Source organism: Rhipicephalus microplus, chromosome 9 (genome assembly GCF_043290135.1).
Source record: "Rhipicephalus microplus isolate Deutch F79 chromosome 9, USDA_Rmic, whole genome shotgun sequence".
Lineage (NCBI taxonomy): Eukaryota > Metazoa > Arthropoda > Arachnida > Ixodida > Ixodidae > Rhipicephalus > Rhipicephalus microplus.
The window spans coordinates 46,796,590-46,810,401 of record NC_134708.1 but is presented as its reverse complement, the minus strand read 5'-3'; the positions used below and the strand labels follow the sequence as shown (position 1 = coordinate 46,810,401).

Genomic DNA, 13,812 nt, shown 5'->3' with positions numbered 1-13,812 from the left:
TTAGGGCGCAAGTAAAAATACACCCGACAAAGCACGCAGTGTGTGTGTGTGTGGTGTGGTGTGTGGTGTGGTGTGGTGTGGTGTGGTGTGGTGTGGTGTGGTGTGGTGTGGTGTGGTGTGGTGTGGTGTGTGTGTGTGTGTGTGTGTGTGTGTGTGTGTGTGTGTGTGTGTGTGTGTGTGTGTGTGTGTGTGTGTGTGTGTGTGTGTGTGTGTGTGTGTGTGTGTTTAATCGCACTCTAAACACGCCACTCATAAACGCAGCACCAATTAGCCCACCAGCTCATCCTGCTGAATCTTGCGATCAACATGTGCAACTTTGTTTAGGCGAGGTCCACTGCAGCATATGGTACGCATATGCAAAGGTGCATAACAAAACGCAGCAGGGCTGCTACGGTATACGTTATCCGGGCAGGAAACGGACAGCGGATCGTCCGTCGGTAACCGACGCCTCCAGAGTAACATGGCGTACCGCGCAAACGGTGCCTTCGGAACGCAAAAACTGCACTCCGCTCCGCATCGAAACGCGGCCGCCGCTGCCGGGAATCGAACCCGCCTCCTCTCGAGCTTAGGAGCGCGACATTTTAAGGCCGCTCAGCAACCACGTTGAATTGTACGTTTTCAATGACGTCGTGCAAGACTTCCATTGAAGGCACCAAAAAATCAACATCCTTTTTGACAGCCCTTCGTAAGAGCATAACTGTAGACGGATAGCTGGCACACGTCATCCCACCGCTGATGTGACATTTTAGGACTGTGTGGATCACTTTCGTCGTCCACCAAACGTACACTAACTCAGGCCGCACCCCAGCCGAGCTTGTTTGTGCATTGGGCGACGAAATATCGGTTGCAACAACTTGAATCACAGAAAAAAAAAAGTCTTTCTGTCTTTCGGTGCTTATTTCTTTTCGCCGTCTGCAATGAACGCAGCGATTAGAGAGAGCAGAGAAAGGGGACTGTGGACTATCCCGAGGTTCCCACCTGGCATCAGGTCGAACTGCCTTATAGACGGTGCAGGTGAAATTCCAAATCGTTCTGTACGAAGTCATCGTTATATTCAATTAAGTTATTGTGGACTTTCAATTTAATTCAATATAATTGTACAATTGCTATTCCATTCGCTACGGTTGCCACACGCAAAATAAAAGCGCCGTTGATGTGTTTGAGGAGCACTCGCTTTAACAAAACTGAATGACTGTGTATAAGTGAAAAAAAAAAAAATTTGCCCGTCTACAATTTTTTTTTTATCGGAAACTTCCATCTTCCCCTTTCTGCCATTTTCTGTGTGTTTGTGGTTGTGCGTATTTCTGTATACGCGATCATAGAATACACCACTGTCATCACCCGACATCTGGAGAGGCAATCCTCGCGATAAACCAGGCATGCCATATATCCAGGCATGCCATATATCTGTAGCCATACACCACTAAAAAAAATTGTAATCTGCTTTGTCATCGTTTTGCTTTTTGGCCTATTTCAAATCCACAAGACTCTCGCAGCCAGCACAGCGACCAGTCGCCCGATCGCATTCACGAACTGCCACATCTCCTAACGATATCTCATTCACAAAACTGACTGATAATGTATTTCAAGCGCGGTACGACCGAGATGCCATTTACACCACGAGCCACAGTCGCGACGACGCCTGGCCTATACACCACTCGACGCTTATCGAACGCCCGTTATCGTATACACGCCTGAGGAACATTGAGAGAGCGTGTACACTCTAGCGCGATAAGCAATCGAGATAGACCGGGCTGCCACTACTCGAGCCTTTTACGCGGCCGATGTTGGGCGCCGATAACAGGTGTACGGCGCATTAACGGGAGGCCGAGGTCACTGACGCTGGCGACCGCGAGTTGCATCTGTGTGACGACGCCCGACAGGACGCTGATTCGAGTGCTTAAAAGCCGACGTGACTGATAAAAGGAACCCAGCCCCCCGACATGCAATGTGCAGGGCGCGCCTCGCGGGTCGATCACCTCGTGTAAGTGCGAACGCGAGCGACGCATTGGCACCGCTGTATGGGAAGAGGCGTCCTCGGGGAAACCTTTCGGCGCGAATTTGACTGTCCTTAACACCACCATAGCCTCCTAGATGGCGGGCACGCGCGCCCGCGATCTCGGAGGCCATGACACAACCATGTATACAGTTTCCTATGAGTACACTAGAGGGAACCATAGGTCGACGAACTCTCTCATGAGTCGACTCAGTCAGACTCAGGTCGAGCCGTGAGTCGGAGCGAGTCGGGGTGAGAGATATTTTGGTGAGTTTGAGATCGAGTGAGTCCGGTTGAAGAAACTTTTCGGAAGTCTGAGTCCGAGTGAGTCCAAAGCGCAAAATATATTTCTTGAGTAGGTCTGAGTGGGCTCCAGAAGTTTTGCTGAGCTATGGAGGGAGCTCTGGCGCTAGTGTTTTATGGGAGCTGCAACGTACGGCGCTTCAGCCATGGAGAACGGGCATGATGGGTATAGTACACAAATTCACCTGGTCTTCGTTGTCTCGGCTTTGTTTGGCTTCGCGCGGCTTATACAGCACGCTCTGCCACGAAACGACAATCAGCAAGCAGTCCAGTCTCCACCGCATTAACCTTTTGGGTTGACCAATTCAGGTCGTGTCACGAAATTCACAACGGATTCGTTCTTTCGTTCGAAACAAAACCAAAAACGCGAGAATAAACAAAGCCACAAGGCCCCGCCGCAGTGCTCTACAGTGGCTAAGGTAGTCGGCTGCTGACCCGCAGGTTGCGGCGGCTGCATTATCGATGGAGGCGAAAATAATGTAGGCACGTGTGCTCAGATTCGGGCGCACGTTATGAACCCCAAGTGGTAGAATTTTTCCGGAGCTCTCCACTACGGTGTCTCTCAAACATACGGTGGTTTTGGGACGTTGAACTCCACATGTCAATCATCAAATCAACCGAGCCACAAGCTCGTTTAAAGCCCGCAAGCACAAAGACTAGGCCAATTTGTGCACTACCCATTATTCCCGTGGCGCCTGAACGATTGCAGCGCCAGGGTTCCCTCTAAAATAGACACAAATGCCCGGTCATGGTTCAGACACTGCTCCATTAGTTAACGAGTTTGCTTATTTGGAGGGTGGAAGCTCGGGCGTCTTGGTATAGTGCATCATTATTATAAGAACAGCGCAGCAGACAGGCACTGACGAATATCACAGACAGAGCGCTAATTTGGTTTCAACTCGCCTTTCTTTGAATGGCTTGTGAACGGTTCGCTGTACGAAAGGCAAATACTCCTCCACGGAATGTGCTTGATTATTTTTTATTTAGTTGATTTATTTATACGCGAAGCGCCGCGGGATGGCCTATTGCAGGGGTGGAGTTGGGCAATCTTAACGGATTAATTTATTAAAACTGCCTTCCAAGAGAAGGCAAGCGCATGTGGGAAAAGCAGAGAGGTGGGAAGATGAGATTAAGTTTGTGGGAGATAACGCGACCACAGCAAGCGCAACACCGGGCTAATTGCCGGGAAAAGCACGGGGCAGGCGTTCGGCCTGCATGGGAAGTAGTCAGGATGATGATGACGATGATGATGATGATCCCTCGTAAATCGTTCGTAATGCGCCGAGAAAAGTTGGTCCGCCGGCTCTGCACACCGGCACCGGCGGCAGTGTTTACGACCACCGCGACAAAAAGTCCCTACGAAGCAAGCCTTTTCGAGAGTTGCCCGGCAAGCAGCTGCAGCAACGACCTCGAGAGAGGTCGCGAGATATTCCGAGACTGCGTGTTCCACGGTGCGCCGACTTTGATACGTTACGAGCGCGGACCGCAAAACCTTGCAGAACGCGAGATAGCGGCGGTACCTCTTTTTTAAGGACGCGGGAGAGGGCGGTGAAAAGACAGAGATCTTTGTGTACCCTCCCCCTTCATGCCCTCTCGGAATCCCCCCCCCCCCTTCTCACGTAAAACGATGACGTTGCTCTGGCGTCGCGAGAAGAGTGGGTTCAAGGACGCCCACGCGAATGCGACAGCAGAGCCGCGGAGGTCAACATTACAGAGCCGTACACAGACGGACACTGAAGGGCACCCACCGAGTGACGTAATGCGCCGAACAGAAGCCCACGAGTGGGACATCCCCTACGATGATTACCACCCGTCGACGACCACCCCGTGCCAGGCACGTAGGCGGACATTTTTGCGGGGGAGGAGGGGGCACCTCCTTGATTTTATAGAGGGCACCTCCTTGAAATAGTCATTTTTTTGCTATGTATGCCATGGCGAAAAAATATCGAGGGGGAAGAAGGGGGGTAGGCACGGCCCGGTGTGCCACCCGCTGGCTACGTCCCTGCCCCGTGCTCGCGTCAGCGCTTACGGCGTGCCAGTTCCATTCGCACATCAAAACGGGTCCTTCATAACCCGTACCATTTGTACAAAAATCTTCACTGATTGCAGCTCTCGACGAGGTGTGAACGAATATTGATTCTCGTGCGTCCTATAGAAGAACAAGCTGAGCAATATCTCTTAGCTTACCCTTCCGGCTCTTCTCTATTATGCTGGAACTGCGCTTTTGTTGTTTCATTCACTTAATTTCACCATTGAAGCCCGTACGTAAAAGAACCTCATAGGACCGAGACTCACCCCCCACCCCCACCCCGGCTTCAACGGTGCCTCCGGTAACCAAAGGTGCTCTTGACGCGACAAACTCCATAAACCATCCACCCTTGGAATGCACCTAAAATTGAGGAGCAGTTGACCGAGTTCTGCGTGCAGTTCCTATGAGGTGCCAAACTGTGCAGGGTCACCGACGTCTTCGTCAGACCCGTCAGCCTTTATTCGCCACAGAAGTAGTAAGAACTGGCATATTTCGCGCCTTAACGGGGATATAAGACGTACAAAAGCGACGGGCGTTCCGACTCAGCCGCGACAGGTCATCGTTCGTGAAAGCTGCAGCGTTGTAGTACAATGCGTGCACACATTGGCGCCTATAGAAGCCGGAGCGCCAACGGTGGCATTTTCCTATCGCCAATACCTATACTTTTAGTCTCGTTCATCGGTTACACTGACCGTGCTCTACGACATGCGTTGGCCAAGCGAATGCCGCGTTGCATACATATACGTTCAGCCTTGCCATAGCCGAATAGATACTGCAGCACGTCTGACCATTTCTCCGTACAAAAGAGTTGTGCTATAGGTGGTTTCCGTTGTAAACGTAGACACACTTCCTGCCAGTGTATACAATTAATAATTAAAGGTTCATCGCCCGAAAAAAAACACTACGTTTTCCGAGCAGCAGTGTCAGAAGCTTCGCTGAAATTTGCCAGAAAGTTGAGTGCATGTTTCAACCAAAAACTACACGGACATGGGTGCGTTGTGACCTACCCGAAAAACGTGAAAGGTGCCTGAAGTCACAATAATGAGCAAATACAACTGGATAGGGCATCTATGCTGTATTAAGTGAGGGACGGCGACCGCCGAGGACGGAGCTTACACTTATTCTAGCGTTCTACCCTGCTTTGGACAATAATATCTGGGGTTTTACGACCGCAAACCAAGTTATAATCGAGAGAGGCGCCGTAGTATGGGGCTTCGGAAATCAGGACCATTTGGTGTTCTCTAACATGCACTCACATCGAACGCGGTCCATAGCATTTTCCCTCTATTGAAAATGCAACCGTCGCGGCTGGGTTCCAGCTCGCCACCTTCGGATCAGCAGCCGTGTCGACTAAACAGTGCATCGCTATCTGAACTGGTCATCTCACGTGCTAAACTAAAAAATCGCTCTAAATCAGTTAGATGTATAAGTGAAACGTCCGTCAGTTTAAGATTCTGGCGGCGGCATAATTCGCCATAAGCACATATTTATTTTATTCATTGTCCCGGTAAACATACCTCCCTTCAAATTTCGGCGGGGAGGGGGGGAGCGGGGGAGGAGGCCATAGTTTCCCCCTGGCTCGAAGCGTGAACGAGGTCCTCGAAGGTGTCAGGTCTGAAGCTAAGCCCGTGTTATAGGAAAATCTCAGCCCCAATTCTTCCGTCCCCAGCCACGCCGCATCAACAAAGTGGGCATATACTGCCTTATAGACGCGTAGTGGGTACCACGTTTCACCTTATTGATTGATTGATTTGTGGGGTCTAACGTCCCAAAACCACCATATGACTATGAGAGACGCCGTAGTGGAGGGCTCCGGAAATTTCGACCACCTGGTGTTTTCTAACGTGCACCCAAATCTGAGTACACGGGCCTACAACATTTCCACCTCCATCGGAAATGCAGCCGCCGCAGCCGCGATTCGATCCCGCGACACGTTTCACCTCAGAATGGTGAATAATGAAATAGTGGGTATTTCCTTACATCGCCAAAATAGGGTGATATAGGGTGATCTTTAGCGTAGTGCACGCACCTCGCAACTTTAGTAGCCGTGCAGTCGCCTCAAGGCCATGGCTTGATCAGCTTTCGCTGTAACACGCGGTGGTTGTCCCGGTCGCTCCACACAGGATAACTAATTTTCATTATTTGTCCGGAAAATTAATTGGTCTTTGTCCTCCGATATCATATGTATACAATATAACTCTTGAGCTTGCACTGTGAAACGGTAGGATCTTTTGATCGAGAAATCAGCGATATTTTTTTTATGTTTTAGTTAGTGTATTACATTTTTCTATAATACTTGCACGTGATGTAAACACCGTATCTTTGAAACTGCTGTTAACCAGCATAGAACATTTTTTTTTTGTCCGTCATTTTCGACAGAATCATAACCGTTTCACGTACCAACACTCGTGCTTAAACCGAGAAGGTCCGCAGAACTTTGAAATAAATAAATAAATAATAAATAAAAAAACACCAGCTTCGCAAGAGCATTTTCTCTTTCTTTTTTTCTTTCTTTGAGAAAGTCCGCCGCGGTGGTGTAGCGGTGCTGGTTCTCGGCTGCAGAACCTACGGTCGGGGGGTTCGACCCCCGGCTGCGACGGCCACATTTTTAGTGAAGAAAGACTGGACCGTGCGGTGCTCGCGAAAGGAACGCCAGATGCGTCGAAATTCGCGGGGCCCTCCACTTCGGTCTGCCGCCTAATTATAATGCAGCTCTGGCACGAAAAACCCCCTATATTATTTTATTTCTTAATGTGTTTTTTTTTTCAGATCACCAGGGAAACCGGAAGTGCTCAATCGGAAGAGAAATGAAAGTGTCACTCGTGCGAGCAATTTGTTTTTGTTTAGTTTTTTTCCCCTGTTTAATGAGCTGTTCAAAGCGTCGGGGTCAACGACACATAGCCAAACGAAAGGAGCACGCATCTGCGACAGCTGACGCATCGAACTTACGTATACGATTAGCATTGCTAAATGCGGCGCAGCTCAACGTCACGGCGACCCGCGTAAGATCGATAAGCCGCAATCAATGTCCCTAATGCAATAAAGGTCGACTCGCCGTATACAGACCCCACGCGCGATCTCAAATATGCGCAAACAAGCGTGCGCTGGGATCCTCATTAGATAAGGGCGCGCCCCATCCGACCCGATCCGATTAAAACGGTAATTTATTGAGGCTTACTTAGCGACCGGCTTGGCGGAGCCAACGAGGCAGCGAGGATTAATTTGGACAACTTTCGCTCTTCCGTCTTCTTGTCCATTATCTCGTGGGTCGCAGTGAAAAATCTGGCTCCACCGGGTTTCTTTTCGTTTTTTTTTTTTTATCCCTAACGACGCTTTGAAACCCCCTTCGGGTACCCAACTCGCTGCCATAATTATGTTCCCATAATCATAAAAAAAAAATTGACAGCTCGCGCGACGGTCTATAGTGGTTATACGGCGTTCCACTGCTGACCCGCAGGAGCGAATCCCAACTGCGGCGGCCCCATTTTCGATGGAGGCGAAAATGCTAGCGGCCCGTGTTCTTAGAAAGAGATGGACATTGAAGATCTCTAGGTGGTCGAAATTTCCGGAGCCCTCCACTACACGGCGTCTCTCATAATCATATGGTGGTTTTGGGACGTTAAACTACAATATATATTACTAAACACTACCACTGCTAACTGATCATGATCGCATTGAAAGTTCATGTTTTCATCAATTCACTATGAATTTCATTCCATTTTAACTGTTGAATCATTGTACCGATTTTATTTATCCAGAAAGCCAAGGGTTTGAGCCCGCCCACGTCGGTCGCCCTTGGAGGGACAAGATAATATCTAGAGTGTTACGTCCCAGAACTACGATGTCAATATGAGGGAAATAAGATACGTTGTAGTTAGAGCGCGTCGAAAATTTCCACCACCCAGTGTTTTTTTTTTTTTTTTTGAACGTGTACTAACATCGTAAAATACACGGGCGTCTGTAAAATTTCACTTCCAAAGAAATGCGACCGCCTCGGCCGTCATCGAACCCGCGACCTTGGGTCAGCAGCCGGGCACCCTAAACCGCTGGAGGGAGGCGAAATTCGAGGCCCGCGCTCTGAGCAAAGCCAGTTAAAGGACGCCGGATTGTCGAAGTTTGCTGGAGTCCTCCATTATACGGTGTCCCTCGTAATTAAACCGTTATTGCGGCACGCGTAGTCTCCAGGAATTAATTCAAGTTTAGTCAACATTCAATCAAAATAATTCCGAAATAATTCCACACGACTCGCCTTTGGCACTAGAAGCCACGCATTCGATGCACACCTTATACACATATTATCATTGTTATCGTTTTCGATAACTTTTGGTGTCAATATATAGTGTTCGATTTTTATTTACTATCACGGCGTTTTAAAGTAAAGGCAAGTTATTTCTCCACAACCTGAAAAAAAAAACACTGCTATTGAAGAGAAGAGAGTGATTGTATTAATTAGATGCGCATACTCCCCGAACACTTTCCTGCCCGTTGCACCTTTTCACACACGCAGCACAGAAAGTTACGTCACCAGTTAAGTAATGTACAGCAGCGGCCACGTCTGTAGCCAGTTTCGGGCTCTGAAGTGCTGTAACATAAGCATGTGCGGCTTAGCTGTCAGGCGGACCACATCAGAGCCCGAAACTGCCTCGAGGTTTCGCCCAGCGGAGCGAAAACCGGCTCCACGCGTGCCCTACACAGACGTAGCCGCGGCTACACTTTAGCGGATACTCACGCACACCCAATTACAATCGACAGACCGACCTTAAAGATGTTTGGGGAAGGAAAAGAATGACACGTGGATTAAGCGAAGATTAAGCAGGCACATCAACTAAACATCGGCCAGCAGTGGTTCAGCTCAGCTTGCTTCAACGTACCACGTAACCCTTAGAGCAGAACAAAACGAGCTATCTACGCGACGGAAGCAGCATTCAGGAAACGATCTCGAACTGTGCCAGTTATCCCGAGCAATCGATGCTTTTGGAGCGCCGTGCATCAAACACATGTGCGGTTATAGTAACGCGGCGCCGGTCTGCCGCCGGTAGCAAATTGCTCGAAAGCGACAGGAAGAGATTTTGAAGCGATCAAAAAACTCGAAACGAAAATAAAGACGGGCCGCGACTAAACAAGCGTAGCAGACGACAAACGGGCAGACGACGTTTAAGCCAGTCGCTCTTTTCTCTTTTTTTTTTGCAAGGCAGACGGCATACAGCACTGTACCAATGGGAAATCGTCCCCAGACGTCGCACGTTTCACGTCACAGTCATCACGTCAAGCTCGTCACTTCCACGAGGAAAACACTAAAACAGTAATGATAGTCGCGAACAGCTAGCGACAGAGCGTTGCTGCTAATGCGAGCGCCTCGACAAATGAGCTCTGGCGATGACCCGCTTTCGTGTCCGGTCTAGGATAGTACTTCACGAGTGAACACCGACAGAAATCGTGCTTTTAGTGAATGTCAAGATCGAAAGGGGCGGGGCATATCGCCAATTTTCGGGTCCAAGATTAAAGTAAACTCGGTACGAGAGTCGCAGCAGCGGTTCAAGGTGTCCTAGACAGGAACGAAGCAGGCACAATACTACGTTCGTACGCAGACACTCGCGTGCGTTTTTATTTTTTTTTTTCTTCGGCCCGAAAACCGCACCGACCGAACCCACCGCTACTGGCAAGCCGACTGACGGCTCGTCAATCAACCGTGCTTCGATGCGAACAGCCACAGAGGCGACGCTGCCCGTGTATTACGTACAAAAGCCACCTCGCTTCTTCTCCACGACGACCTTTCCTCACTAGAAACAAAAATCGAGAAAGAAAAAACAGAGGCGGCGTCGACGCACGCTAAACTTTCTCTCCTGGAACAACGGCAGGGCCATGCCGCCGGTCGCGCTAGCGTTTCATTCTGAGACCCCGAAAATAGTCGAACCGGCGAGGCCAGGCCCGCACGAACTAGCCGCAGCGAGGCATCGGCCCGGAGAGCTGAAGGAAAAGAAAGAAAAAAGTAAGGAAAAGCGGGTTTTGCGTACCTGACAGCAGACGTTGCTCGGCGAACACCGCCGGACCGGGCCAGCCGCAGAAGGCCAGAAAGCAGACGAAAAGCAGTGCGGTCAGCGACATGCCGACCCGCCGCGACAACATCTCGCCGCCGCCACAACTGCCGCTGGAAATCCACGGCAACCGCGTTTCAGGCGGCACGGCACCTAAACAGAAGCACTGCGTTCACGCTCACACCGGCGACGGACCACATGGTCGCCGCAGTTTTTTTGGGGGGTTTGGCACAGGCACACAGCTGATCTCAAAAGCCCTAACCGATGCAGACGACGTTGGGACGCCCCGGCGATGATGATAGCTGGCCCAGGTGCGACGCCTCTGAAGAAGCTCAAAAGGCGCTTTACGCACGTGAAAAAAACAGGGTCGCAGACACGAGCACGTTGCGGGTCACTCGGATTGCGCGGAAAGCACCAGGCAAGATGCATTCATTGGCACTCAGACACCGCCGCCGCCGGCATTGAAGTCGCTTCGCGGGCACGCGCCACTCCGCTCCTCGGGGCACCTCAACTCGTAGTGAAGTGCTGCCCGCCGAAGAACTCCAGCACCTCGGCTGCTCCCCCCACTGTTCCCTCCGCAGTCGCCTATACTCTTTCGTGTCTAGGTTCGTTTTCTTTTTGTTTTTGCGTATGAAGCGCTCCGAAATCAGATAGGGAGCGCCCTCTGCGCGCTATTTTCGCTACTAACGCGCCTGCCGGCGCGCTCCGCGTATTCTTGGCCCTCTATCGAAAGCAGGCCGCATTTCCAGCCTCCGAGCATAGCCGATTGCGTGCCGTGGGGTATCTCAGGGGCTATGCTCCGAAGTTTTTTTTTTTTTTTTTTTTTTTTGCAGTAAGACCAAAATTTTGTTTGAGTAAGATTTGATAGAACACAGCAACAGAGCTTGGGAAAATACGTGTAGACAAGAAAGCGTGCGCCTTGGCACACTTGGTTGAACCTTTCGGGAGGCGATAGAAGACTGTCCTGCTTTTATTAAACGTGATACGGAGCAACGGTACCGTCGCAATGATTGCTTGTAACAGCATTAGCACCGTGATTAACATGGCCTCCGACACTAGAGTGCAGTCAGTGCGGTAAGAGCGCGTGAGTTTGAACGCGTGGAAGAGTCAAAGCATGGATATACTACTACTACTACTACTACTACTACTAACTACTACTACTCCGAATAATAATAATAATAATAATAATAATAATAATAATAATAATAATAATAATAATAATAATAATAATAATAATAATAATAATAATAATAATAATAATAATAAAGTTAGGTCAAACGACGAAAGAGGACTGAAACACGAAATAAAACACTCCCAAGCCGACAATTCAAAAACCGCGAAAACGCACAGATCAGGGACCGCATTGAAGACTTGTTACGCTAAGTATATTCGGAAGAGAATATTTCAGCTAATCACGATACGGCACCGATCACTATTGAAGCCGGCTTACAGATGGCAAAACGCGCTTTAGGAAGATATGCGCATGAAACACACAATAAAGACTCCTATCCGAGTGAGAATCAAGCCCAGACCGTCTGGGTGGCAAGCGGATAATTCGGCGCAGAACTGCGCGATTGCTTGACGCTGCTTCGGAAAACATCCCTATCAATGTCATGTAGTGGATGGAGTCTGCGTTTAACGGATGTAACGTTGCGTGGCGGAAGCGTATACAATCGCGCCATGCGTGAAAACATAACAAGAAGGGAAATTGGGCTGTTAGTTATCTAAAATGAAGTAAAAAAACATGTGATTAAAGTCGCAACCATCACAAAGCACTCAAACATATGTTCGCGAGTTGCCTTATGGAGGCAAAGTGGGCTTTTCGCTGATTCGAAAAACGAGGGTGCAGTAGCCACTTATGGTAAATGCACTCGCAGTATAGGCATTCTGGGATAGATTGAAACAGCCAATGGTCTGTCGTCGGTCATAGCGGTGGCCTGCCGTAATTGAATGGGAAATAGGCGAAAAAAAATTATGTCTCACGAAAAAAAAAAAAGGATATGTATGCAAAACCAACTCCCAGTTCTATACAGCAGACACTTAGTTGAAAAGTCTGACAAAGTTTAAGGGCGGCTTTATAAACCACGTGGCTTCCCAGAGTGTTTAACATTTAACAATGGAACCCTATGTGTCTCTAAGGGCGGTGTTCGATTGTCCTAAGAAGCCACAGTCTTTGTAGTGCGATTCTACAATTTTACCAAAATGTACCAGTAAGCCTCTGCTGCATATAACCCGGAGCCGTTTTGGATAAATAGATGTTTTTTGAATAGATGTGATTTTTCTCATCTGCTTCCCATTCAGTTGTGGCAGGCTGCCGTTCCTGCTGCTGAGAGATGGCGCCACATTGTCATCCCCAATTCCTGAGAATGTTATAAGGTGTCGTGCTGATCTGCAAAACGCACATTTGAAATCTGCGTTAAACGACACAGAACACGTGTTCCAGTGTCCAGATTCGACAACGCCTGTGATTGGCCACAATATTTCGGCCGAAGACGACATCGAACACGACAGGTACTTACGCGTTGGCGGATTCGAACGCTTGCAGTACGCTGTCGAAGTATTGAGCAGTTTCCATTCTACATTTGGGGAGGAATTTACCGAGACCGTCGAAAACACACGAAAGCAAATGGAAAGCGCGGAAGAAAAAAGATCAAACACTCGGTAGTGCAATCTATAGTATTTTAAAGCAAAAGCCCTAAACTCCTCTTGTACATACCCAGGAACCACGTAGTTCCCTTATATCTGACCTTCGAGCTCACTCAATGTCAATGCGAGCGAGAAGCTTTCGGCAAAATGTTTGCAGAATATTTCACGAAATATTCGCAAAAAAAAAAAATTAACAACGGCTCAAGGTGAGCCTTTCGCGCACCTCTTCCACTTTTATGAACGGAAAATGCGTATAGATTATTTCATATTCGACCATCTCAACCAATGTTACATAAAACGTGAATTCCGTGCTTTGATGTATTTTATTCTGTTTTTGTGACAGTATTTTTGTTTTATTCTGAAATAAATTGAAAAACATCACAATTTGTCTACCTTACGGATGCATGAAGCACCATGTACATTTATTCGCAGTTTTGACTCCTTTTTATGTTTTGTACTGCTTTTCTGGCTGATAATAGAGTGCAAGTTAGTTGTTTCAATTATTTGTTGATATAATTTGTATATATTTTATTTGTGTATTGCATTATTAGTATGTCTGTGGCCAAATGCTGACCCGAGCCCAAGATAGACGGGGTGGGCTTAGTCAAGCTGCCTAAAAGCAGCTTTTCTCACACCTCGAGGTCTGCATTGCTCATGAAATAACCATCTATTCTATTCTAATCCACCGCTTGAGGCGCTGGCTGGATCCAAGCCTACCGCGCGTGCAAAATGGATGGATGGATATGGCTGTATCCTTTAGATCGGGCGGTGGCTAGCGCCACCAAGCCAACAGCCCTGGCGCC

At 48.7% G+C, this 13,812-nt stretch overlaps 1 protein-coding gene across 5 annotated transcripts in view; it reads right to left on the bottom strand.

Moving 5' to 3' along the window:
* Window positions 1-10,925, bottom strand: part of AdamTS-A (ADAM metallopeptidase with thrombospondin type 1 motif A) — a 439,465-nt gene extending 428,540 nt beyond the window's left edge. For all 5 annotated transcript variants that reach the window (XM_075873573.1, XM_075873569.1, XM_075873570.1 and 2 more), the window contains exon 1: window positions 10,343-10,925. Coding sequence is in view for 4 of the 5 variants with exons in the window: in XM_075873569.1 (XP_075729684.1) it covers window positions 10,343-10,454 (112 nt within the window). In the remaining variant the exon portion in view is untranslated. The remainder of the gene's footprint in view (window positions 1-10,342) is intronic.
* Window positions 10,926-13,812: the final 2,887 nt, after the last annotated feature.